This window comes from Aotus nancymaae, unplaced genomic scaffold (genome assembly GCF_030222135.1).
Source record: "Aotus nancymaae isolate 86718 unplaced genomic scaffold, 86718_ANA_hifiasm-v0.15.2.pri h1tg000021l, whole genome shotgun sequence".
Taxonomy (NCBI): Eukaryota; Metazoa; Chordata; class Mammalia; order Primates; family Aotidae; genus Aotus; species Aotus nancymaae.
In genome coordinates this window covers 19,929,947-19,955,581 of record NW_026988433.1, presented here as the reverse complement: position 1 = coordinate 19,955,581, position 25,635 = coordinate 19,929,947, and the positions used below count along the sequence as shown (strand labels likewise).

Below are 25,635 nucleotides of genomic sequence, written 5' to 3'. Positions count from 1 at the left end.
CTCAGATGGGCCTCTATCTATTCAGGAAACTGAATCAATTGTTAATAACCTTCCAAACCAGAAATCAGCATGCCTAGAGGGTTTCACTGGTAAATTCTACCAAATGCTTAAGGAAGAAATGATACCAATTGGCCAGGCATGGCTCATGCCTATAATCACAGCACTTTGGGAGGCCAAGGTGGGAGGACTGCTTGAGCCCAGGAGTTCAAGAGCAGCCTGGGCAACATAGGGAGAACCTGTCTCTACTAAATAAAAATATTAGTCGGGCGTGGTGGCATGTGCCTGAAGTCCCAACTACTCAGGAGGCTGAGGTAGAAGGATCACTTGAACCCAGGAGGTTGAGGCCATAGTGAGCCATGATTGTGCCACTGCACTCCAGCCTGAGTGACAGAGTAAGACCCTGTCTCAGATAAATAAATAAATAACAATTATCTATAATCTGTTCCAGAAAACAGAAGCAGAAGGAATCCTTTCTAGCTCATTATATGCCAGCATTACCCTAATACCAAAACCAGACAAAGACATTGTAAGAAAGGAAAACTGTAGACTAATAGCTCTCATGAACATAGGTGCAAAAATCTTCAACAAAATATTAGCAAGTTGAATCTAACAACATGTAAAAAAAATTATACATCAGAACCAAGTGGGATTTATCCAAGTGTGTAAGGCTGGTTTAATATTCAAAAATCAATTAAGAAGAAAAATCATTAATCAAACCAATAGATGCAGAAAAAGCATTTGACAAAATCCAACACCTATTTATGATAAAAACTCTAAGCAAACTAGGAATGGTGTGGAACTTCCTCAACTTGATAAAGAACATTGACAAAAAGCTAACATCATACTTAAATGTGAGGAACTGGAAGTTTTCCCCTTAAGATCAAGAACAAGGCAAGTGTGTCACCACTCCTGTTCAACATACTAGCAGTCCTAGCCAGTGCAATAAGACAAGAAAAGGAATGAAAAGGTATTTAGATTAGGAAGGAAGACAGAAAACTGTCTTTGTTACAGGTGGTGACACAATTATTTATGTAGAAAAATCTGAAAAAAAATCAACAGAAACATTCCTGGAATTAAGCAATGATAGCCAGGTTGCAGGATATATGTTTAACATACAAAAGACTTATAAACACCAAACCAAGGCTTTCTCATTGAAAAGAAAATTAGAAGAGACCTGGAAAGGGTCTTTTTGGCACAAGCTTCTTACCACAGGATTCAGTGTTATTTAGTGTATGTACATGTCTTCCTAAACCATGTATCATTGAACCAATAAAACCAACTAAAAAAATTCTCCTTTAGTACCAGATGCCATTAAAAATTCACAGCCCATGTATTCCTAGACAATTTAAATATTTCTTCATTGATTTTTAGCTGTAATTGAGAGTTTGTGCCTTCCTAGCTCCATTCTTTGTATTTCCTATAGACTGACAAAGATGATTGCTCTCAGCTTAGATGTGAGAGAGCTAAGAAAGAATGACTTAGGGTGGGATATGCGTGTATGACTGGGGGTAGAGTGGCAAAGATAAGCTTTCACATGAGATGGAGCTCATGGAGGTTGCAGTGAGCCAAGATTGCAACACTGCACTCCAGCCTGGGCGACAGCGTGAGACTGTCTCAGAAAAAAAGAAAAGAAATCACTGTTGAATAAATGAGATGGCAAACCCAGATTTACCAATAGGGCTGTCTCCTCACCAAGAGATGCTGGCATAATAGATAATGGTGTTTCACAAAACATATATGTCCTGAATTGGAACCAGAAAAGCACGCCATATTTTAATGATAAAACTGTAGGCTGGCCGGGCATGGTGGCTCACACCTGTAATCCTAGCACTTGGGAGGCCGAGGCGGGCGGATCACAAGGTCAGGAGTTCAAAACCAGCCTGGCCAATATGGTCAAACCCTGTCTCTACTAAAAACACAAAAATTAGCCATGCATGGTGGCGGGCACCTGTAATCTCAGCTACTTGGGAGGCTGAGGCAGGAGAATTGCTTGAACCCGGGAGGCGGAGGTTGCAGTGAGCTGAGATTGCGTCACTGCACTCCAGCCTGGGAGACAGAGCAAGGCTCCATCTCAAAAAACAAAAAACAAAAAACAAAAAAACAAAAACTGTAGGCCAAGATTTGGCCTATGAATTGTTTTGTATTCCTTTACTCAGGGCTTAGAATTTTTTAAATAAAAGACGTAAATTTAATTAATTTCTTACTTTTTCATAGTTTAGTGGGTTTTTTTTCTTTCTATGACCAGTTTTGAACTATCACCCAATCCTCCCCTCTTGTTCTTTTTGAGAATCTGTGTTTTATGGTTTATAATTGGTCTGTAAAAGATTCCCAGGCTGGGGCTGCAGCAGTGAATGCTGGAGGTATTGACAAACGGGATCCTGTTTGTAATGCTGGCTGGGTGGCTGCAGGCTCCAGGATTATCTGGTGCTTTGGAGACAGAGGACATGGGATAGTGACTCAGGTTGGAGGGAATGTGCTCCTCGGGACAGATTTCGATGTCCTGGTTATGATGAAATACTTTCCACTGGCCACTGGCCACAAGCTATAATAGCCTTGGGCAAGTCCACTTGATCTTCTGGGCTTTCATTTCCTCATCACTGGAAACAGAAAACACATTTGGAATGCAATTCCAGTGTCTCACCACTTCCTGGCTGTGTGGCTTTGGGTAAGTTGATTAACCTCTCTAAGCTTTGTTCTACCTATAAAATGGGGACATGGCACTATTGTGGGAATGAAATGAAATCCTTGCTCAAAAGTCTCAAGCTTTGATGACTTTTAGTACTACTTCAAAAATAATATGTTCATATCAACACTTCAGTATGTCTTAAAACAGATGTATTTTTCCACAAAATAATATGGCATATATGTTTGTGTCAAAGGCTTTATAAAGAACCAAAACAGAAGCAGCTTTTCCTCCTTTTTACTATTTCTGTTTTTAATTTTTCTGGTTTCTACATTATTCGTATTCTCCCGTTAGTGACTGAAGAAGACTGACTTCCCTTGAATCCCTCACTATTGTCCAGTCTCCCCTCCTTACCAATCAGTTCATCAGGAATTTTAATTCCTCTTTTGGTTACAGTGTTGCTTTAGAAATGTTTATTTCTGGTTATATCCAACTGTAGACAACATCACTTCGGCAGTTTCAGACAGAAGGGATAATTTCCTAGTAGTGAATTTAGATTATTCTACAATCAACTTCTCCAACTTGAAAAAAATATTCAACTACTACACACCCATTAGAATAGCCAAAACCTAGAATGCTGAGATGCTGTTGAGAATGTGAAGCAGAAACTCTGTCATTGCAGGTGGGAATGCAACATGGTGCAGCCACTTTGGAAGACGGTTGGTTTCTTACCAAATTAAACCTACTCTTACGATTACCAGACGATCCAGTCATCACACTCCTTGGTATTTACCCAGAGTTGAAAACTCATGTTCACACAAAAACCTGCACATGGATATAGCAGCTTCATTCAGAACTGCCAAAATTTGGAAGCAACCAAGATGTCCTTCAGGAACTGAATAGAGAAATAAACAGCGGTGCATCCAGACAATTGAATACGGGATTATTCAGCATTAAAAAGAAATGAGCTGTCAAGCCATGAAAAGACATGGAAGAAACTTAAATGCATATCACTACATGAAAGAAGCCAATCTGAAGAGGCTACATATGGTATCATTCCAATTATATGACATTCTGCCAAAGGCAAAACTATGGAGATAGTAAAAAGATCAGTGTTGTCTAAGGGTGGGGAGAAGGGAGGGATGAATCAATGGAACAGGAAGGATTTTTAGGGCAGTGAAAATATTATGTACCTTACTACGATGATGGATACCATCATTGTACATTTGTCCAAACCCACAGAATGTACAACACCAAGCATGAACCCTTATCCCTTATGTAAACTATGGAATTTGATTTGCTGCTGATGATGTGTCAATGTAGGTTCATCAGCTGTAACAAATGCACCACTCTGGTGGGGGAGGTTGATGGTGGGGGAGGCTGTGCATGTGGGAATGGGGGTACATGGGAACTCTCTGTACCTTTCTCTCAATTTTGCAGTGAATCTAAAACTGCTTAAAAAATAAAATCTGGCTAGGCTCACGCCTGCAATCCCAGCACTTTCAGAGGCCAAGGTGGGCGGATCACGAGGTCAGGAGATCAAGACCTGGCCAACATGGTGAAACCCTATCTCTACTAAAAATACAATAAAAAATTAGCTGGGCATGGGGGCACAGAGCACATGCCTATAATCCCAGCTACTCGGGAGGCTGAGGCAGGAGAATCACTTGAAACAGGGAGTCGGAGGTAGTGAGCTGAGATCATGCCACTGCACTCCAGCCTGGCGACAGAGTGAGACTCCATCTCAAAAAAAAAAAAAAAAAAAAGGGGAAAAAAAAAATCTTAGGGTTACAACCTTTTATTGGGCAGTTAAATCAACTTGCCAATTGGGACTAGTGTTAAAAATAAATGAAACAGGGTTGGCCGTGATGGCTGACTCCTGTAATCCCAGCACTTTGGGAGGCTGAGGCAGGTGGATCACCTGAGGTGAAGAGTTTGAGAGCAAGCCTGGCCAACATGGTGAAACCCAGTCTCTACTGAAAATACAAAAATTAGCAGCGCATGGTGGTGGGCACCTGTAATCCCAGCTACCTGGTAGGCTGAGGCAGGAGAATTGCTTGAACCCAAGAGGCGGAGGTTGCAGTGAGCCGAGATTGTACCACTGCACTCCAACCTCGGCAACAGAGCAAGATTCCGTCTCAAAAACAAAACAAAACAAAACACAGCCTATCTCAAAGCCCTCCTGCTCTCAGGCGCTAATGTATAATGTTCCTTTTGTCAGAAAGCAACCCCTGATTAACAATTTCTCCCTGGATTAACAATTTCTTATTCTTTCGGTCTTAGCTCAATTCCTACCCCTCCTCACACTGGAACAAATAGCCCTTTACAACCTGCAGAAACACTCACTTTTCCTGCATAGTACTAATCACACGGGTAATTTTTTTTACAGCTCTACTGAGGTATAATTTACGTTGCCATAAAATTCACCCACTGTAAGTGTAAAAGTCAATGACTATTTTTGTAAATGTATCTAAAGTTGCCACAACACTACACTCCAGTTTTAGAACATTTCTATCACTCCCTCAAATTCCCATGAGCTAATCTGCAAACAATCTGTTTCCACTCACATTTTTTGTTGTAGTTGTTTTGTTTTTGAGATTCAGTCTCACTCTGTCACCCACGCTGGAGTGCAGTGGCGCGATCTAGGCTCACTGCAACCTCTGCCTCCTGCTTCAAGGAATTCTCATGCCTCAGTCTCCCGAGTAGCTGGAATTACAGGGGTGTACCACCACACCTGGCTAATTTTTGTGTTTTTAGGAGAGACAGGATTTGCTAATTTTTGTGTTTTTAGGAGAGACAGGATTTCACCATGTTGCCCAGACTGGTCTCAAATTGCTGGGCTCAAGTGATCTGCCTGCCTTGGCCTCCCAAAATACTGGGATTATAGGCATGAGCCACTGCCCCCGGCCTCCACTCACATTTAACTTTCCTGGATAGTTCACATAAACGGGATCATGAAGCATATAATTGTTGGCATCTAACTTTTTGCTTAGCACAGTAGTTTTCAACCTGGGGCAACTTTGCCCTCCAGAAGACATTTGGCAATAATCAGGAAACGCACTTGCTTATTACAACTGAGAGAGGCTACTATTGGCATCTTGTGGGTAGAGGTTCGTGTTATTGCTAAACATCTTACAATTGGCAGGATAGTCCCCCACAACAAAGAATTATCTTGCTCAAAATGTCAACAGAGCTAAGGTCGAAAAATCTTGACTTTTGTTCTTTCTAAAGATAGGGTCTTACTCTGTCACCCAGGCTGGAGTGCAGTGGTGCAATCATGGCTCACTGCAGCCTTGACCTCCCCGGGCTCAGATGATCTTCCCATCTCAGCCTCCTGAATAGTTGAGACTACAGGCACATGCCACCACATCCAGCTAATATTTGTATTTTTTGTAAAGATGGGGTCTCACTTTGTTGCCAGTCTGCTCTCAAACTCCTAGGCTCAAACGATCCTCCTGCCTTGGCCTCCCAAATTGTTGGGATTACAGGCGTGAGCCACTGGGCCAAAAACCCTTAACATGTTTTGAGGTTCATCCAGGTTACAGCAATAATTAGTATTTTGTTCCTGAATAGTATTTTATTGCTGAATAATATTCCATTCTATGGAAATATCACAAGTTGTTTATCCATTCACCTGTTGATGACATTTGGTTTGTTTCCAGTTTGGGGCTCCTAAGGGTGATGTTGCTAAGAACATTTATATTTAAGTCTTTCTGGGAACATATGTTTTCGCTTGGTGGGGGTACATTCCTATGGAGACCAGTGCGGCCATACAGCCCCCCACCCAGGCAGTGCTGAAGGCATTAAGAAGCAGACACCCAGAAAGAACAGTAAAGTGGGGCTATCCCGGGACCAACAGACTTCAGAGCTGAGAGCCTCAGGGGCTGACAGCATTCCAGGCTGAGGGCCTCAAGCAGATTCTGACTCACGTAGTTATTCTCTCTGAACAGGTGATTATTATTAACAAACAGGTGTTCTGTGCTTTCTCATAGAACAAAAATAAAGTAGGTAGGCAGCTGGTGCCTGCTCACCACTGATCACAGACAAACCAGAAAGCATCCTCCACGAGGGAGCCACAGGGGCAGGGTCACACATCTCGCGCTTAAAGACTTGTTTTAACTGGTATATGATACACATATACTGTCTTGCTACTTTAGAATGCCCCAAGTAGTTTTCCACTTGGGCAGGGGACCCACGGCTAGGTTTTCTTTGCCATTGTTCTCCTTAGCAAACAATATATGTTATCATACAGTCAGCATTTCTCAACACATTCCTAAGAGTGGAATTGCTAGGTTATATGTTAGTTTATTTATTTTTGAGACAGGGTCTCACTCTGTCTTCCGGGCTGGAGTGTTAGTGGTGTGATCTTGGCTCACCGCAACCTCCACCTCCCAAGTTCAAGCGATTCTCCTGCCTCAGCCCCCTAAGTATCTGGGAATATAGGGGCCTGCCAGCATGCCCAGCTAATTTTCATATTTTTAGTAGAGACAGGGTTTTGCTATGTTGGCCAGGCTGGTCTCGAACTCCTGACCTCAGGTGATCTACCTGCTTCTGCCTCCCACAGTGCTGGGATTACAGGTGTGAGCCATTGTGCCTGTCCTATGTTTAACTTTTTAAGAAACTGCCAAACTATATTTCAAATTGGTTGTACCGTACCTACCAGCAACATATGAAAGCTATAGTTTGTTTATTTGCCTACATGATGATACTTGGTATTGTCTTTTTGATTTTTGAATGTCTACTCAACTCTCTTGCCATTAAAAACATTGTCCTCTTACTGAATTTTGAGTTATTTTTATATTCTATATACAAGTCTTTCGTAAGATATATGATTTGCAAATATTTCCTCTATGTCTGTGTATGTGGCTTATCTTTTCATTTTCTTGTGAAAATATCTTTTGAAGCTCAAAGTTTCTCTGTTTTACTTTTTTCTTTTTTGAGATAGGATTTTCACTCTGTTGCCCAGGCTGGAGTGCAGTAGTATGATCATGGCTCACCGCAACTTCCACTTCTTAGGCTCCAGCGATTCTCCCACCTCAGCCTCATTTATATTTTATTTGTTTATTTTTAGAGATGGAGTCTCATTCTATCACCCAGGCTGGAATGCACTGGTGCGATCTTGGCTCACTGCAACCTCCACCTCCTGGGCTCAAGCGATTCTCCTGCCTCAGCCTCCCAAGTAGCTGGGATTACAGGTGAGCGCTACCATGCCCAGCTAATTTTTTTGTAGTTTTAGTGGAGATGGGGTTTCACCATGTTGGCCAGGCTGGTCTTGAACTCCTGACCTCGGGTGATCCGCCCGCCTTGGCCTCCCAAAGTGCTGGGATTACAGGCGTGAGCCACGGTGCCCGGCCCTCAGCCTCATTTAATCATCACAAGAAACCCTCTATCTTCAGTAGGTACAATGAGATTACATCTTTGTTTTTTGTTTTTTTTGTTGTTGTTGTTTTGTTTTTGTTTTTGTTTTTGTTTTTGTTTTTGAGACGGAGCCTTGCTCTATCGCCCAGGATGGAGTGCAGTGGCGCGATCTCAGCTCACTGCAACCTCTGCTGCCCGGGTGCAAGCGATTCCCTTGCCTCAGCCTCCCGAGTAGCTGGGACTACAGGCATCCGCCACAAAGCCCGGCTAACTTTTTGTATTTTAGTAGAGACGGGGTGTCACCCTGTTGGACAGAATGGTCTCGATCTCCTGACCTCGTGATCCACCCACCTAGACTCCCAAAGTGCTGGGATTACAGGCGTGAGCCACCGCGTCCAGCTGAGATCACATCTTAAGGACCAGGATGGGGAGTTAAATTACAAAGTTAGGACAAAAGGCAAAGGCGGTATAATAAAAATTACTCTATATATTTATTTATTTATGAGACGGAGTCTCACTCTGTCGCCCAGGCTGGAGTGCGAAGGCGAGATCTCGGCTCACCGCAACCTCGGTCTCCGGGTTTAAGCAATTCTCTTGCCTCAGCCTCCCGTGTAACTGGGATTACAGGCATGCGCCAGCACGCCCAGTTAATTTTTGTGTTTTCAGTAGAGATGCGGTTTCACCATATTGGCCAGGCTGGTCTCGAACTCCTGACCTCAAGTGATCCGCCCGCCTCAGCCTCACAAAGTGCTGGAATTACAGGTGTGAGCCACCGCGCTCCACCAAAAACAAAACAAAACAAAACAAAACAAAACCTGATTTAAACACTGAAGTGAGATGCATGCTCACCCAGGAACGTATGGCCGTTGGGTGGAATGGCAGGGGACTTAGAAACTTCCCTCCCACTTGTTTGACTTGAAATAAGTTAACTACGATGTGACTCTACTTAACTGGTGTCCCCCTCGTTTTAGGGATGGGGGAGTGGGGCCTTGAAGTGGGCAGGAAGAAAGGGCAGAATGGAGGCCGGCTCCCTGTAGGCTGTGGAGTTCGAGAGATCTAGACTGAGGCTGGGGCTGAGGAACAGGGTTCTGACCCTGAGACGGGATCGCAGCGGGGACCACTGATTCCTCAGGGAGCCAAAGGGTAGCGAGCTGAACCCCGTTCCATATCTCCCCCGATCCGCGACCCTTCCCTACCTGATTACTCACCTGCTCTGAAGGCTCCAGGTTTCCCTAGCCACAGTTATCGCCGCGGTCCCTGCGTTGCTAGGTTACTCGCCACTCTCAGAAGGCGGGACTCGGCGTCTGACTGACCTTTCTTTTCACCATTCAATTCCTTGTTCCGCTCAGTTGTCCCCACCTCCTAAAGCCTGACCAATCAGAAGCACCATCATTTTGACCTTTCACCAATGGAAAGACTTGGGACTCCCTCTGGGTTGGCCTCAAAGAGTAAGGCGGGGACAGATGGGAGGAGAAAGGGGAGTGGTTCTTCGTCCCGCCCCTTCTTAAGGAGGCGGACAGGGAGTACTGCATCGGCAGCGGGCGAGACCTGCGGAAGGACGTGAGATATGACCAATTAGAACTCATCATGGTATCCCAGTTAGCCAGTAGGTCGCTGTCAAGGGGAAAAGGGGCGGAGCCAGCGGGGTTGAGAGGACGGTAGGCGGCGGATGGGAGAGCTGGCGCAGCTGCCGTGGTGGCAGTAGCTGAAGTAACTGCAGCTGCGGCGGCTGCAACAGCTTCGGGCTCGGGGTTTTGGCGGCGGCGCCGGAGGGCTGGGCTGCGCGGTGCGGACCCCGGCGCGTGGTCCGGGTTGCTGGGGCGGCGCGTGTAAGAATCCGAGGGATGCGAGGGCTTGGCCCGAGGGAGAGGGCAGGGACCAGGGGTCAGAGGGCGCGGAGTAAGGGGTTGTGGCGCGGCACTCTGATGTGGGAGGTGGGCTGGACGGGCCCGCAGGGGCCGCGGGGAAGGCTCCGGCCCGCTTCTCTCTGTCCAGCCCGGGCTGAGGCTTTGCACCCCCTCTCTTCGCCCCGAACTTCTTGGGACGACCCTCACGTGGGCGCCCAGCCAGGGGGTGGGAGCACGTGGAGCTGGAGCCGGCGCTCCTGCCTCCTCCTTCCTCCCTCCCTCGCCCTTCTCCCTGGTGCCCTCAGGTGACCCCGCAGGAGTCTAGTGCCCGGGTCAGCTGCCCCAGCGGACAGCGGGATGGCAGCTGGCCCTCTCTTCCCCTGGGCCCTTTCCCCAGGGCTGGCTATTTGGGTTCTCTTTAGAGGGGGAAGCAAAGCCCGCGGAGGGAACACTGGACCGGGACTCACTCAGAACCAGGACTCAGGAGTCCCGGGTTCTAGCCCTGCTTCTGCACTGTGTGACCTTGGGCAAGTCTCTTCCCCTCTCTGGGCCTCATTTTAGTCTCCCTGGAAAAATGATGTGTTTGAATTCAAATCGGGGGACTGGTTCTAGTCGTAGGTGTGTATAGAGTAATGGTTAAGCAGGGAGGGTCCCTGAATTCAGACTGCTTGGGTTGAAACTTAGAAGAGGCAAGTTAAGTTAATCACTCCAAGCTTCAGTTTCCTCATTCGTAAAGTGGAGATATAGGCTAAGGTAGGATTTTTCAACAGCAGCTCAGTTGACATTTTGAGCCACGTAATTCTTTGTTTCTGGAGGTCTTACCTGTGCATTGTAGCACGTTCAGTGGCATCCCCAGACTTCACCTACCAGCAATCCCCCCACTCCCAAGCTGTGACAGTCAAAGATGTTTTCAGACATTGCTGATGTCCCCGTGGGGGCAAAAATCACCCCAGTTGAAACCAATGAGCAAAGACAATACAGGCAGACAAGCTTTCATATATTAAACAGTTAAACAACCGTGTCCAAACTTCTGAATTGGAGGACTTCTTTGCTTATCCGTGTGGCAGATATGAAAATTATGCACGAACCCCACCCCCCGCGCCTCTCTTTTTTTTTTTTTTAAGCTCATTGTTAGTGTATTTTATGTATGGCCCAAGACAGTTCTTCCAGTGTGGCCCAGGGTAGCCAAAAGGTTGGACAGCCATGAGTTAAAACATAGAAACCACTAGCCATTATGATAATGATAACATTAAGAAACCTCTTCTCTGTGAGTTAATAAATTCTCCTGCCTTCAAAGTAAATATGGGAGAGAATTGTCAAAGCTGAGTAATGGATACAGGGAAGTTTAAGTATTGAGTGTGTTTGAAAATACCTGTGGTAAAAAGTTAAACCAAAAAGATAATACAACCGTAATTCTTATGACTGCCAAAGAGTAGCGTTTCATCTGGGATTTCCTCTTCTGCCTCTCTACTGCTAAGACTTTTAAAAGCAAAATAAATCCCCAGATCTGGAGGAAACTTTAAAAAAAAAACTCACAGGAAGTGTGCTCCGCACAGAGCTACGGAGCTTAGCAGCAAGTAGAACGGTGTTTACTTTTGCTGCCTTATTTTGGAAAGATGTACCGCTCTCTGTGGATGCACAAGGCTTTGCTCGGAGTTGTTCCAATGATTCGCGAAGAAGTCAGTTGCCCAGTTGCAATTGACTAGGTCAGTTAGGAGGCAAAGTGGGTTGAGCCCAGAGCCCATAGCTTGAGGAAGGAACCTGCTGCTGTTTGCAAGTTCAAAGGTCTGTGGTCAGATCTGCTGAGTCTTTTTTTTGTTTGTTTGGTCCTCAGCGGAAATGGGAATGTGCATAAATAGGAGCTGTAACAGGCTAGCTCAGAGTGTTTTACTTATTTATTTTTAAATTTTTAATTTATTAATTTATTTTTTGAGATGGAGTCTTGCTCTGTCGCCCAGGTTGGAGTGCAGTGGAACGATTGGCTCACTGCAACCTCTGCCTCCTGGGTTCAAGTAATTCTCCTGCCTCAGCCTCCCCAGTAGCTGGGATTACCGTCAGGCGCCACCACACCTGGCTAATTTTTATATTTTTAGTATAGACTGGGTTTCAGCATGTTGGCCAGGCTGGCCTCAAACTCCTGACTTCAAGTGATCCACCCACCTCAGCCTCTCAAAGTGCTGGGATTACAGGCGTGAGCCACTGTGCCTGGCTGTTCTGAGTGTTTTAAATTTGGAGTTAAGGATGAGGACTTTTACTGTATTAAAAAACACTCATCACTTAAAAAGAATATGCTTGTCCGCTTCCTCAGACACTTAAATCTAAGAGAACAACTCCTATTAAGAATAATACAAATGATATAAAAATGATACATTTTGGAAGTATGTTTCTAATTGTTCCTGAGAGGCTGCTTGGTAAAGCTAAAGTGAAAGATGTATTTTAAATCTGTATTTTCAGGCAAGTATATATTGGTGATTGAAGCTAGGAGCTACCTAAATACACAGTCCAGACTTCGAGGAATTCTAGTATAATGGCTAAGAATACAGGTTTGGAGTCAGACCGTATAGTTGAAAGCTTGGCTCTTTTTAGCTGTGTGGGTCCTTGGGCAGGATGCTTAACCTCTCTGTGCCTGAAGTATCCCCCACCCTCATCCTGTAACAGGGAGATAATAAGCCTACCTATCTGGTGAGGTTATTAAGAATTTTCAGTTAACTTTTACTTATGGAGTGCTAGTAGGGTCCCTCGTTCATAGTAAGCACTCATTGAGTATTAACTGTTACTTTAATTGTTGTATTTTTTTGTCATTTTATTATTTATTTATTTGAGATGAAGTCTGGCTCTGTCGCCCAGGCTGCAGTACAGTGGCATGATCTCGGCTCATGGCAAACTTTGCCTCCCAGGTTCAAGCGATTCTCCTGCCTCAACCTCCTGAGTAGCTGGAATTAGAGGTGCCCACCACCACACCCAGCTAATTTTTATATTTTTAGTAGAGACAGGGTTTCACCATGTTGGCCAGGCTGGTCTCAAACTCCTACCTCAGGTGATGCGCCTGTCTCAGCCTTCCAAAGTGCTGGGATTACAGGCGTGAGCCACTGCACCCGGCCTTTTATTTTATTTTTTTAGAGACAGGGTTTCACTCTGTTGCCCAGGCTGGACTGCAGTGATGTGATCATAGCTCATTATAACCTCCAGCTCCTGGGCTCAAGTGTTTCCCTCACCTCAGCCTCCCAAGTAGCTAGGCCTGCAGCCGCATGCCATCATGCCCAGCTAATTTAAAATTTTTTATTTTGTAGAGATGCAGTCTTGCTACACTGCCCAGGCTGGTCTTGAACTGGTAAGCTCAAGCAATTCTCCCACCTTGACCTCCCAAAGTGCTGGGATTACAGGTGGGAGCCACTGTGCCCAGCCTATTTTTTTCTTTAAAGTTGTTACAAAACTTACAAATAAATGTAAAGAGAAGTGGAGGTAGACCATATTAGCCCTAATCTCACTCTCCAGACAGAATTATCCTTGACTTTTCCATATTTGTTCTTACAGGGTTCCCCTCCTCCATATTTTAATGCTATTATACTGTAATAATTCTTTTTTATTTTATTTTTTCTATAATTCTTTTTATTTATTTTTTTGAGATCGAGTCTCACCCTGTCACCCAGTCTGGAGTGCAGTGGCGCAGTCTTGGCTCACTGCAGTCTCCACCTTCCAGTTTCAAGTGATTCTCCTGCTTGAGCCTCCCGAGTACCTGGGATTATAGGTGTGTGCCACCACGTCCGGCTAATTTTTGTATTTTTAGTAGAAACAGGGTTTCACCATAATGGCCAGGCTGGTCTCTCCTAATCTCGTGATCTGCCTGCCTCCCTAAGTGCTGGGATTACAGGTGTGAGCCAATGCGCCCGGCGAAATTCTTTTATTTTTTCGGAGACGAGGTTTCACTCTGTTACCCAGGCCAGAGTGCAGTGGTACAATCAGAGCTCACTGTAGCCTTGAACTCCTGGGCTCAAGTGAGCCTTCCTAGTAGCTGAGACTACAGATACATGCCACCTGCCCAGCTAATTTTATTTATTTTTGTATTTCGAATATGTATTTATTTTTTCTGTGCGTATGCTTATGCAACTGGCTATTTTAAAAAAGTTTTTTTATAGAGATAGGGTCTTGCTATATTGCTCAGGCTGGTCTCAAATTCCTGGCCTTAATTGATCTTCCCACCTCAGCCTTCCAAAATCCTGGGATTACAGATGTGAGGTACCCCACTGGACAGTTTTTTTTAATTGAGATATAATTTGCCATTTTATTATTTATTTATTTATTTAGAGACAGGGTCTTACTCTGTTATGCAGGCTGGAGTGCAGTGGTGCGATCTCGGCTCACTGCAACCTCCACCTCCCAGGTTCAAGCTAGTTGTGTGCCTCAGCTTCCCGAGTAGCTGGGATTACAGGTGCCCACCACCAAGCCCAGGTATGTATTTTTAGTAGAGATGGGGTTTCGCTATGTTGGCCAGGCTGGTCTCGAACTCCTGGCTCAAGTGATCCACCTACCTCGGCCTCCCAAAGTGCTGGGATTATAGATGTGAGCCACCACGCCTGGCTCTAATTCACCATTTCAAAGAGTATAATTTAGTGGTTTTTATTCATAAGGTTGTGCAACCATCACCACTAATTTCAGAATATATTAATCAGTCATGGCTGTGTATAATAATTATCTTTTATTTTTTTAATTCTCAAACCCTAGAAGATGCCTCTCATGGAGGAGTTTCTGAGCAGCACCTCTGGTCCAGTGGCTTTGAACGGGAGCTCAAACCAGAGAGTGTTTCAAGCCCTGGACATCACATCCTGAGGGCCACAGGAGAAGAGAACATGGCTGTGAGTTTGGATGACGACGTGCCCCTCATCCTGACCTTGGACGAGGGTGGCAGTGCCCCACTGGCTCCCTCCAACGGCCTGGGCCAAGAAGAGCTACCTAGCAAAAGTAAGATGGTGGGGAGCGCTGGGGGGACCCCAGCGTTTCTGTTTCAGAGGCTGAGAGGTGATAAGTGCTTTGTGGTCTGATAGTAGGGGTGTGTAACTTGCTGCCTGGCCACATGTTTGAGCCTCAAATTCTGATACAGAAACTACTCCTGAGAGACTGTGGGTTTCTCCTTCCACATCCCCAGCTTGGCAGTGTTTCCAGGGGCCTAGCTGCTGCTCTTCGAGCCCTCATTCCCTTTGCCACCTGCCTGCCTTGCACCTGAGGTAACTTGGCCTGCCTGCGGATGCTTGGCGGGGACCTCAGGCCGACCTGCTCTGGCTGCCTTCCCTGCCCCATTCCTTCTTAAAAAAAGAAACAGATTTCAACACCAGCCTCCGTCTGTGTCCGTCTGAAACCGCTGGCAGGAAGGCAGCACTGCCTGCATCTCTTTGCTCCATCTCAGTCCCTCCTTGCCCAGGACAGTGGGGAAGAGGGCGAGTGTTTTGTCGTGATCCATTGATTTGAGGGTTTGGGGTTTTGCTTTGACTTCCTGTGAACCAAAGCCTAGCACAAAGTGAACCCAAGTGCAGCAAGGAGCTTTAAATTTTTTAAATTTTAAGTGTGTTTCTGGCAGAATGAGAGGTCTTAAAAACCTTTCTGGTTCTCATCCCGAAGCCATTTGTCTCAGTTGCTCATGCCTTGGGCTCAGGAGAGGCTTAAAATAACTCACCTTTTCTGGAGGGTCCTAAGACGTCGGGAAGCAGTGCTTTAGGGTCTGCTTAGCAAATGCATATTCCACGTCTCCCAGTGCTCCCCAGCCAGGGCAGAGGGGGAGTGTCCTTCTCCCGTTCACAAGTGAAGATGTTTGGGGCCAGGGAGAGACGAGCCAGCCTCTCCCGTCTCCTTTGTCCAGGGAGAATGCAGTTGAGTTGCAGGGAGCTCAGCGGCCTCCCCCGGGAACTGATGAAGGAGAGCAGTGTTTCCAGGGATGTGAGCGGTGGGGAGCCCTGGCTTCCTAGAAACAGACCTCTCTTTGCTTCGCCATGTTCACCCTCATCTAGGGTGGCAGAGCTGGGCTGCTCAGGAGGATTCGGACGTAAACCAGATTTTTCCCCAAGTGCCACTCAGGGATGAGAAAGCAGTGGCTCTGATTTCAGACTATCTGTTTTCTTTCTGAAATCCCTTTGCAAGGATAGGCAGTATTATCCCTATTTTACAGAGGAGGAAACTATGGGTCAGAGAGGGCAAGTAACTTGCCTGAAGTCACCCAGCCAGGAAATGGTTGAGCAGAGATTTGAACCCAGCATCGTCTGACTCCAGAATTCCTTCTCCTTCTCCTCTTCCTTCTTTTGCTTCTCCAGCTGCTCCTCCCTCTCCTTTTTTCTTCACTGCCCTCAATAAATGTAAGCACAGGCCAGGCACAGTGGCTCCCACCTTTAATCCTAGCCCTTTGGGATGCCAAGGCAGGAAGACCTTGTGATTTTCAGTTCAAGACCAACCTGGGCAACATAGTGAGACCTCAGTTGTACAGAACAATTAAAAACTTATCCAGGTATGGTGGTGTGTGCCTATAGCCCCAGCTACTCAGGAGGCTGAGGAAGGAGGATTGCTTGAGTCCAGGAATTCAAGGTTGCTGTGGGCTATGATTGCACCACTGCACTCCAGCCTGGGCAACAGAGCAAGACCCTGTCTCAAAAAAAAAAAAAATGAGTACAGACCTTTAGCATATTATCTCCTTATATAACCTCAATATAGAGTTGTTATTATTACCTGTATTTTATAGAGGAAGAGACAAGCTCAGAGAGGTTAAGTAACTTGCCCAAGGTCACACAGCTAGTAAGCAGTAAAGCCTGACTGATCTTTCCTCCTGCACCACAGTGGAAGGTGCTTTGGGGAAGGGGTGAAAGTGAATGTGACTCAGCTTTAGAGAAGAATGCTGCCTAGTGAGGGTGTGGCTTGTGTCTGGAAATAGCCAGGCTCAGGATTCTAAATGGGAATCCTGGCTGTAATCGCAAGTGTCACTTTTAAGTCCCTCCAATGTGCCCGAACTGATGGTGGGGTGTCCAGTTTTCCTGTGGGATGAAAGGGGCAGGAGAGCAGCCCAGTCCTGTGTCGAGCTCAGGCTTTGAGCTGCTGATGGAGCTTGATGAACACGAATAGGCCAGAGATACAATAAGACTCCCCTTGGCTAGGCCACTAGCGACACTGCTTTTATCTTGGCAAAGTCAGTGGCTTATTTTGGTTTGTTTCTCAAGAAATGTATCACTAACTGCTGGGGTCCGGGGACATTGTGTTTCCTGCACAGCACATTAGTATCAGTTTCCTCTCTCAGCTTCTTACTGGCTCTTTTTTAAAACCTCAGTGAACTGGTGGGTGTAATTCTCCAAGCCTGGCTGGGAAGAAGGGTAGGACCTGTCCAAGTAAACAAGGGATTTCAGAGGAGGCCTGCTCTACCTTAGCGTAGGCCTTTGATATTTTGTGCTTGGGTTTTGGCCTTGACCTTCTACCCCAGCATCCTCCCTGTCCCTGCTGTCTGAGGAGCAGTCCTTCAGTCTTTTTTTTGAGATGGAGTCTTGCTCTGCTACCCAGGCTGGAGTGCAGTGGCACAATCTCGGCTCACTGCAACCTCCATCTCCTGGGTTCAAATGATTCTCCTTCCTCAGCCTCCCAAGTAGCTGTGATTACAGGCATGAACCACCACACCAGGCTAATTGTTTTGTATTTTTAGTGGAGATGGGGTTTCACCACGTTGGCCAGGCTGGTCTCGAACTCCTGGCCTCAAGTAATCCACCTGCCTCAGCCTCCCAAAGTGCTGGGATTACAGGCGTGAGCCACCATACCCAGCTAATTTTTTTTTGTATTTTTAGTGGAGATGGGGGTTTCACCATGTTGGCCAGGCTGCTCTTGAACTCCTGGCCTCAAGTGATCCACCTGCCTTGGCCTCCCAAAGTGCTGGTATTACAGGTGTGAGCCACTGCGCCCAGCCCTGAGCAGTCCATCTAAAACACAAGCCCAACCTGGTAGTTTCTCTGTTTTAAAGCTTCTTTTTACTCTCCCATCCAGGGGAGCTGGGGAGGGCAAGCTCTTCAGCCGGCAGACAAAGCCTTGCGTGTTCTAGTACCTTCTTGCTTGACCGGTCCCATTTCCTGCCTCAGTCCACAGCATCATACTGCATTTAGTTCGGTGAATCCCCTGTGCATTCTTAAGCCTCTCCACCTTGCTGGCAAGTCGGTCTACAATGCCTTTCTCAGCCTCTTGTTTGCTTGTGGCCTCCAATTCTGTGTTGAAAATCCTGCTGATAACACCATCTCTTTGAAGCCTTCACTGAACTTCCCCTTCCTGACAGAGCTAATTACTCACTACCCTTTTCTGCTTTGGTATCTTGATTAGGCTTCCATTATTACAAGTAGATTATGGTGGGGTAATTACACGTTTAACCATCTGATCACCTACTAGGCCCTGAGAGCCATTTATCTTTTTTTTTTTTTTTTTTTTTTTTGAGATAGAGTCTAACTCTGTCGCCCAGGCTGGAGTGCAGTGGCGCCATCTCAGCTCACTGCACCCTCCGCCTCCCAGGTTCAAGTGATCTTCCCACCTCAGCAGCTGGGACTACAGGCATGAGCCACCATGCCTGGCTAATTTTTGTATTTTTAGTAGAGATGGGGTTTCACCATGTTGGCCAGGCTGGTCTCAAACTCCTGACTTCGAGTGATCCACCCACCTCGGCCTCCCAAAGTGCTGGGATTACAAGTGTGAGCCACTATGCCTGGCCCAAGATCCATTCATCTTTGTATTGCATAGCTTAATGCCCACAATATGCAGGTACTCAACAAACCGTGGTCAGAATCAACCTGCATGGATTTCTGGGGCCTTGAGGCTCATGGGAGTGGCTGTGTGAGGCCCCAGTCAGAGATGGGCAGCCTCCCTTTTGTCGTCTCTCCCCACCATAGGTTTGAATCCCATTGCTCTCAGCACAGCTGAGTGTCCTGGTGGCTGCCGTCATTGACCTTTGTCTTTGGCTGCTGTGGACTTTTGAGGTACTAAGGAGTTGGCAGAATGCAGATGGAGGCCATCCGTGGAGTTGGCAGCGACATGAGCGTAGGCCACTGGGAACGAAGCAAGCTTTCTAAGGCTGAGTCACCATCAAGCCTGGCTTTTGTTTTGGCCCAGCAGCCACTGAGGCTTCTCGGCACTGTACCTCCACGTTCCATGTCTGTTTCGGCACCCCTAACAAAACACCATGGACTGATGGCTTAACCAACCAACAGCAATCTGATTTCTCACAGGTCTGGAGGCTGGAAGTCTAAGACCAGGTGTCAGCAGGTTTGGTTTCTTGCAAGGCCTCTTTCCTTGGCTTGCAAATTGTCCCCTTCTGATAAGGACACCAGTCCTATTGGATTAGGGCTCACCCATATGACCTTATTTTACCTTAATCACCTTTAAAGGCCCTTTCTCCAAACACAGTCACATTCTGAGCTACTAGGGGTTAGGACTTCAGCCTATGAATTTGAGGGGGACACAGTTCAGGCCATCACTCTCCTGCCCCTTCCTCAGAGGCAGGGGCCGAGGAATTTGGCTGTGCTGCCTGTGACCTTTAACCCTGCAGGAAACTGGAGGGTTTGGGTTTTTCTCCTTACATGGGCAAGAGTGGATTTAATCCAAGACTCAGACATCTTCGGGATCTAAGAGCGGCTGCTGCAGTGCTAATGAATGAGTCACAGGCAGCACGGTGTCAGGTTGATGAAGGAGGCAGGTATGAGCAGAGGTATTTAAAGCCTGGAAACCAGGAATAACCTTGAAAACAGTCAGCAGGGCTGCTGCTAGACAGAGTGGTTTACAGACAGCCCACAGTCCACACCTCGTGGCGGGCGGTGGTCTCACCCACTGCGTTCAGGGAATCAGGACATCTGGGGTGGGTAGACTTACTGGGTAGTCCAAGGTATTTCCCAGGGCAGCTCTGGTTACACTCAGCTCTGTCTTCTCCCTGCCTTTAAAGCCAGCCGCTGCCTAAGATGGACTAGACCATGTGCCTTTTCTGAGTGAGGGAAAGATTGGGCTTGGGGGCTGGCTGAGGTCTGAGCTGGATGTTCGGTCTCTGTTTCGATGCGGGTTGTTTATGGTTTTCAGGTGACAGGCCCTGCAGCTAAAGCCCAAGGTTACAGTGCAGAGAGCTACTCTTTCCCTCCTTCACACTGAGGCCTGGCATGCCATCGGGAGTTCCTAGGACCAGTGCAGCCTCAGCAGTGTGGAGGATCCCTGCCCCCTGGCAGGGGCCCCCATGTGGCACCCTGGTCCCCTTTTCAGGGTCTTCATGCAGCCAGGGCCAGTTGGCACCAGGCTCAGTCAAGGTGGGCCAGAGCTGTTGGCCTCAGGGCTGCTGTAGCCAGGAGGAGCTGGGAGAGCGTCTCGCCAGCTGGCACCGGAGGATAATCCACCCCGAGGCGTGCGCTCCATCACTGTTATCTGTGCCGTGGCTTTGCCTCTGTCCAGGTGGCCCGAGCATACTTGCCAAAGAGTAAAGAAGCCCAAGGGGCCTGCACCGCTTTTGTCACTCGTGATACCATGGGGTGTGGAGTGGTTGAGCTGAGTATAGCTGCTCCAAGCCTCAGCCTGCTCATCTGTAGAATGGCCATGATGGCATCCATCAGTTGAGTAGTTGCGGGGGATTGAGTGAGATCACGTGTGTGAGCCCATGGTCTGTGCTGAGCCAGTCATAGGTGTTATTATCATGGCAGAGACTGGGCTTCCTTGGAATAGCCTCCATGAGCAGAGGTCCTGAACCCAGGGCAGAATCCAGATCCTTCTTGCCTCATTCCTGGCACAGCGGGTAGCCCTGCCTAGCCAGGATGCCTCCTTGTAGCAGCTGGAGACCAAGCAGCAATTAGATTTTCACAGGCTCCCACCGAACTTGGGCATTTGGCTCCGCTGGAGTCATTCCCCTGGCTTTTTCAGGGCCTCGCCAAGGCAGAGCGCTGGGTGTCACCAGACCGGCAGTGGCGCCAATTAAAATGAGTAAGCATCCAGCATGCTGGGTGGGAGCCTTGCAGCCGAGCCTTGGCGCTTTCACTTCCTCAGCCCTCCGCGTCTTCATGGGGTGGATCCTGTCTGTTGCCTCAAGCCCCCTGCCATGAGATGCCGTCTCTTCCAGTCCCCCTTTCCCCCCTGCACACAAGGCCCTGCCGCTCTGAATGGCAGTCGTGGCAGCTGGATGAGGGCTGGAGCACCTGCTGCGCTCCTCCTCCCCACTCGCCTTGGGGAGGGCTGAGTTCACATTTGCTCTGAGAGTACTTCATGAGCCAGAACCGTGAACTTCTCAGCTCCCTCGTCTAGGAGGGGGAATGGGAGGGCTTGGATGGCTCACAGCAGTATGCTGCTGGGGGGATCTTGTTGCAGTGTCCTCTGCGGGGAGGTTTCAGATGACAGCAAGGTAACCCAGCAACAAACGTGGAGTGACATCGGAGTGACACCAGTCTTGAGACAGCCCCCATGCCACCTTCCTGCTCTAGGAGCCCCAAGTGGCCCTCCCTTCTTGCCCTTTGCTGGAGTGAAGTCTCTGGTTCGGGCATCCTCTGACTCTTACCCTTCTCCCCACAGTCAGGTCAGCCTGGGTAGGGTATGTGCAGTCATAATCATGGCCTGTGGGTGTGGAGCTCCCACCGTGTGTCAGCCAGTGTCCAGAGCGCTTTGCTGCTGCTATCATTTCGTGCTTCTTCCTAGCAGATTTGGGAGGCCATTGCTTTCGGTATCACCTTACAGAAGAGGAAACGGAGGCTCCCAGGGATGAAACTCATCAGAGGTCATGAAGCCACTCTGACTTCCTTTGAACTCATGTCTACTGATTCCAGAACTAGTATCTTACCTAATGTGCCATCCACCGTGAAGTAGAGCTCTGGGGAAGAGGTAGCATTTTAGGCTGAATTTCTTTCTTTCCAAAAAGGAAGTTGGTTTCTATCTTTATCCTTTTTTTAAATTAAACTTTTATTTCCTCCAAGGCAATTATTCTAAATGGAGTTCCGTACCTGGAGCTCCCTTTCATGTTGTAAAAATAGCACAACTGATGGTGTTTCATTGTGAAGCCGTGTGGGATCATCCCAGAGAAGCTCCGAGACAGGGCAAGTGAAAACCAGACCACGAAGGACAGCCACGCTCTCTCCATCTGCAGAAAGTAGGCTTTTTCTCCAATGCACGCCTTTCCCCAGTTCTTCCTCGGCATAGAGGCATTTGGCTACATTTTCCATCATGGTGGTTAGGACAAGAAAATGTGGGCGGAAATTAGGAGTTCTGAGGTGTCACAATTTGGGTGTGGGAAAGGAAGGAGGAGGAGGAGCAACTTGGAGCGTGGGTCATGACGGTTGAAGCCCAAGGCCAGGTGGGCTTGCTGAGGGCAGTGACCTCCCTGAGGTTGCTGACTCCCAGTGGCAGGTGACCCCATATCAGGACTCACCTGGTGAAGTCCCTGGACTGAGCTGGATAACCAAACTGGGGCCATTGGTGCTTATGTTGCCATTTGTACCGGGTATCCCTTATGCCTTGTTTGCTTTTGTTCAAAATGTTTATCTCCTTGTAAAAACTGCAGCTCTTTGCCTACCCCAGTCATGAGGCTCTGGCTCAGAGGAGGTATGAGACTGTAGCATGAGATCTGAGAGCTGGGCCACCCTGGGGCCTGCCGGGCCAGGGGCACGCTGGGGACAGTGTGCGCTCTCTAAAGGGACAACTGATACTTACTCTGGCTAATCATTGTCATGTAGGATCAGAGGCAGATTGCTAGCACATTTGCCAGTTTTTCAAAATAAATTAGAACCCATATATATATATATATATATATATATATATATATATATATATTTCTTTTTGAGATGGAATCTTGCTCTGTCATCCAGGCTAGAGTACAGTGGCACACTCTTGGCTTACTATAAACTCCGCCTTCTGGGTTCAAGCGATTCTCCTCCCTCAGCCTCCCTAGTAGCTGGGACTACAGGCGCATGCCACCATACCCAGCTAATTTTGTATTTTTAGTAGAGACAGGGTTTCACCATGTTGGCCTGGAGGGTCTTGATCTCTTGACCTTGTGATCCACCCACCTCGTCCTCCCAAAGTGCTGGGATTACAGGTGTGAGTCACGGCGCCTGGCCCTAGAATCTATATTTTTAATCAAAAGTCTTTTGATTCTTAAATAGTGACAGCCAATTCACACACGTCTTCAGTGTAGCCAGCTGAGTGAAATCTGGTCAGTAGGCGCCCTGTTCTGTCTGACATAGAACTTACCGATTCACCCTTTGTTTTCTGTTTGGAACAGACTACTTCAAATTAAGAAAAGTATACAAAACCAACCAACAAGCCCTCCATGGCGCTGAGGTTGTGTTTCTCTTCCAGTGGCTTCCAGTGGGAATCAGAACAGGTCAGGCAACCTCCTCTTTGCCACTACATTCTTTACCCAAAGAAAGACCAGATTTCATTCAGCTTTGGAATCAAAGCTGGGGCTGCAGGGTGTCGAGCCAGGCCAGGCAAGGGGAGAGCTGAAGCCAGAGCAGGGGTGGGCGCAGTCCCAGGAAATCCTGCATCATTCTTTCCTGGTGATTCATTCCTTCTTACGGTTCACATGAGGCTATGGAGTGCGCATTCTCTATTCTTCCTTCTTATCTTCATCTTATGAAACTTTAGACCACCATCTTTTTTTTTAAAGTGATTTGATTCAGGCTGTGACCTTTTGTTGTTGTTAGCTTGGACTTTGAGATGTGTAATAAAGATTCATTAAAAAGTAGTGGTTTAACAAAAGAAAAAATTAATGGTTTAATAGCTAGTCTTTTTTCTTTAAATCGTCACTTTCTTGTCAACTGAAAAACTAAGTAGAGTTTTTTAAATGGCTGCACATTTAGGACTTAGAACAGCTGCCCTGGAAGTTAGAAGTGCGTCAAATGTAGTTCCAGCTTGGTCTGGTGGGCAGTGAGACGAGCATAGCACATGCCTCTTTTGTGGTGTATAACTCTAGAAGGACTTACAGGAGGTGGGCATGGCTTTCCAAGAAGGTGGAAGATGAGGGCAGGAGGAGATGGCACGTGTCTGCTTGGTGAGGAGTTGGGGTAGCATCCAGATTGGCTTTAGAGAGCAGGCTAAGCTTGAGTGTGCCGAGTGTCTAAGGAGATGAACAGCAAGTAAAAGACTCTCCCAGAAGAAAGGAGCAGCGGAGGAAAGGTGTGTATGTGCTGGAGGGGGTGGTGCGTGAGTCAGAGGGCTGGGGAGAAAGGTTGGATCCAAATCTTAAGGGTCTCCTTGCCTGCACCCCTATAGCCATACTGAAGAGGAGCTGGGCCTTCATCCTGGGGTGACAGAAAAGACCCCGGGCACTTTAAGCAGGGAAGTGACCATCGTTTTTTAGGAGAGCGCCTGAAAATTCACTCATGCTGCTCTGCCAAGAGCCGTTGGCAATGATGGCAAGACCAGGCGGTGTGGGGGCGGCCCAGGGACACAGGGGCACCCGTTTTGTTTTGCCTGAACGGTGTTTTAAGAGGCAGCATAACCAAGCAGGTGGTATGCACATGCAGCTTGGCACCTGCGTCTGCCACCCCCCAGCGTCCCATGTTTGTTACCTGCCTGGTGCCTGTAGGCATTTGAGTCTGTAGCCCCTGGATGAATTCTGACGGCACAGCCCTGTGGCTGGAGACGACGCAGCTCAGCCAGGGGAGTAGCAGAAGCTCAACTGCGGACAGGTGTGACTTAGGGAGAGGTGGGAGTTTGGGGTGCTGGGAAGAGAGATCAAAGATCCCAGGGAGGGGAAACAGCATGGTTGAAGTAAGGAGGGGGCTACAGTGAGTTGAGATTGCCACTGCACTCCAGCTTGCCTGGGTGACAGAATGAGACCCTATCTCAAAAAAAAAAAAAAAAAAGGCAGGAACTCCTCTGAGATTCACACCACGGACGGGGCCAGAGACTAGCGTGCTGGGGGCAGATTGGATTTGGGTTGTGGTTAAGAGCATGCATGCTGGGGTCAGAGCCTCTGAGTTTGAATCCAGCCCTGCCTTCTCCTGTTGGGACTTTGGCCAGGTGATGTAACCCCTCTAAACTTTCCGTAAAATGACACTAACATTAATATTATGTTTTAGGATTGTTTTGAGGTTCATACAAGATAGCATGCCTCACACAACTAGCACAGTGCCTGGCTTACACCAGAATGAGCATTGGGTGGCTGTCAGCCATTATGCTTAGGGTCGGGGTCAGAGCAGGTGTATCCGTTTTATGGAGTTCCTAAAACACTGATAGTAGGAGTTTGGGCCTGGTTGAATTGGGCATGGGAGCTGCTAAATATGTTTGGGTCAGAAAGTACGTGATGACAGAGTGTCATCCTACTGACGTCTTGCCAGCTTGGGATGCTGTCTCTAGCCACCGTGATAACCCCTGAGCTTAGAAACCCTGGGGTGGGTCAGCCCTGAATAGGAGTTACTTTCCTCCCTGGAGATTGGGAGGTGGATGGAGAGGAAACTTCCAGGCTGTTCTGCAGTAGTAGGAGCCAGATTTGGCATTTTTCTCTCTCTGTCCATCTTTCTGACCAGTCACTGAACTTCCCTGGGTCCTGGAAGCTCAGCTCAGTTCTTACTTTTTTTTTGAGTTAGAGTCTTGCTCTGTTGCCCAGGCTAGAGTACAGTGGCACCGTCTCAGCTCACTGTAACCTCTGCCTCCCGTTTTCCTGTTTGCTTGCTTGCTTCCGTCCTTCCTTCCTTCTCTTTTCTTTTCTTTTCTCTCTCTTTCTCTCTCTTTTTTTTGAGACAGAGTTTCATTCTTGTTGCCCAGGCTGGAGTGCAATGGTGCAATCTCAGCTCACCGCAACCTCCGCCTTCCACATTCAAGTGATTCTCCTGCCACAGCCTCCTGAGT

The 25,635-nt window shown here is 47.5% G+C and overlaps 2 protein-coding genes across 5 annotated transcripts in view; one reads left to right on the top strand and one right to left on the bottom strand.

The window, feature by feature from the left end:
* The window catches only part of IQCD (IQ motif containing D), a 30,787-nt gene extending 21,467 nt beyond the window's left edge, over positions 1-9,320 (bottom strand). For both annotated transcript variants that reach the window (XM_021675504.2, XM_064379784.1), the window contains exon 1: positions 9,190-9,320. The gene's annotated coding sequence lies outside the window, so the exon portion shown is untranslated. The remainder of the gene's footprint in view (positions 1-9,189) is intronic.
* Positions 9,321-9,747: 427 nt separating this feature from the next.
* TPCN1 (two pore segment channel 1) overlaps positions 9,748-25,635 on the top strand; it is a 77,410-nt gene continuing 61,522 nt past the window's right edge. The window contains exons 1-2 of one of the 3 annotated variants that reach the window (XM_064379768.1): positions 9,748-9,810; positions 14,551-14,787. In XM_064379768.1, the coding sequence (XP_064235838.1) occupies positions 14,676-14,787 (112 nt within the window). In that variant the 5' untranslated portion in view covers positions 9,748-9,810; positions 14,551-14,675. Of the gene's footprint in view, positions 9,811-10,271; positions 13,212-13,294; positions 13,577-14,550; positions 14,788-25,635 lie in introns of those variants that run through there. The other 2 variants (XM_064379774.1, XM_064379769.1) reach the window with 2 other exon arrangements.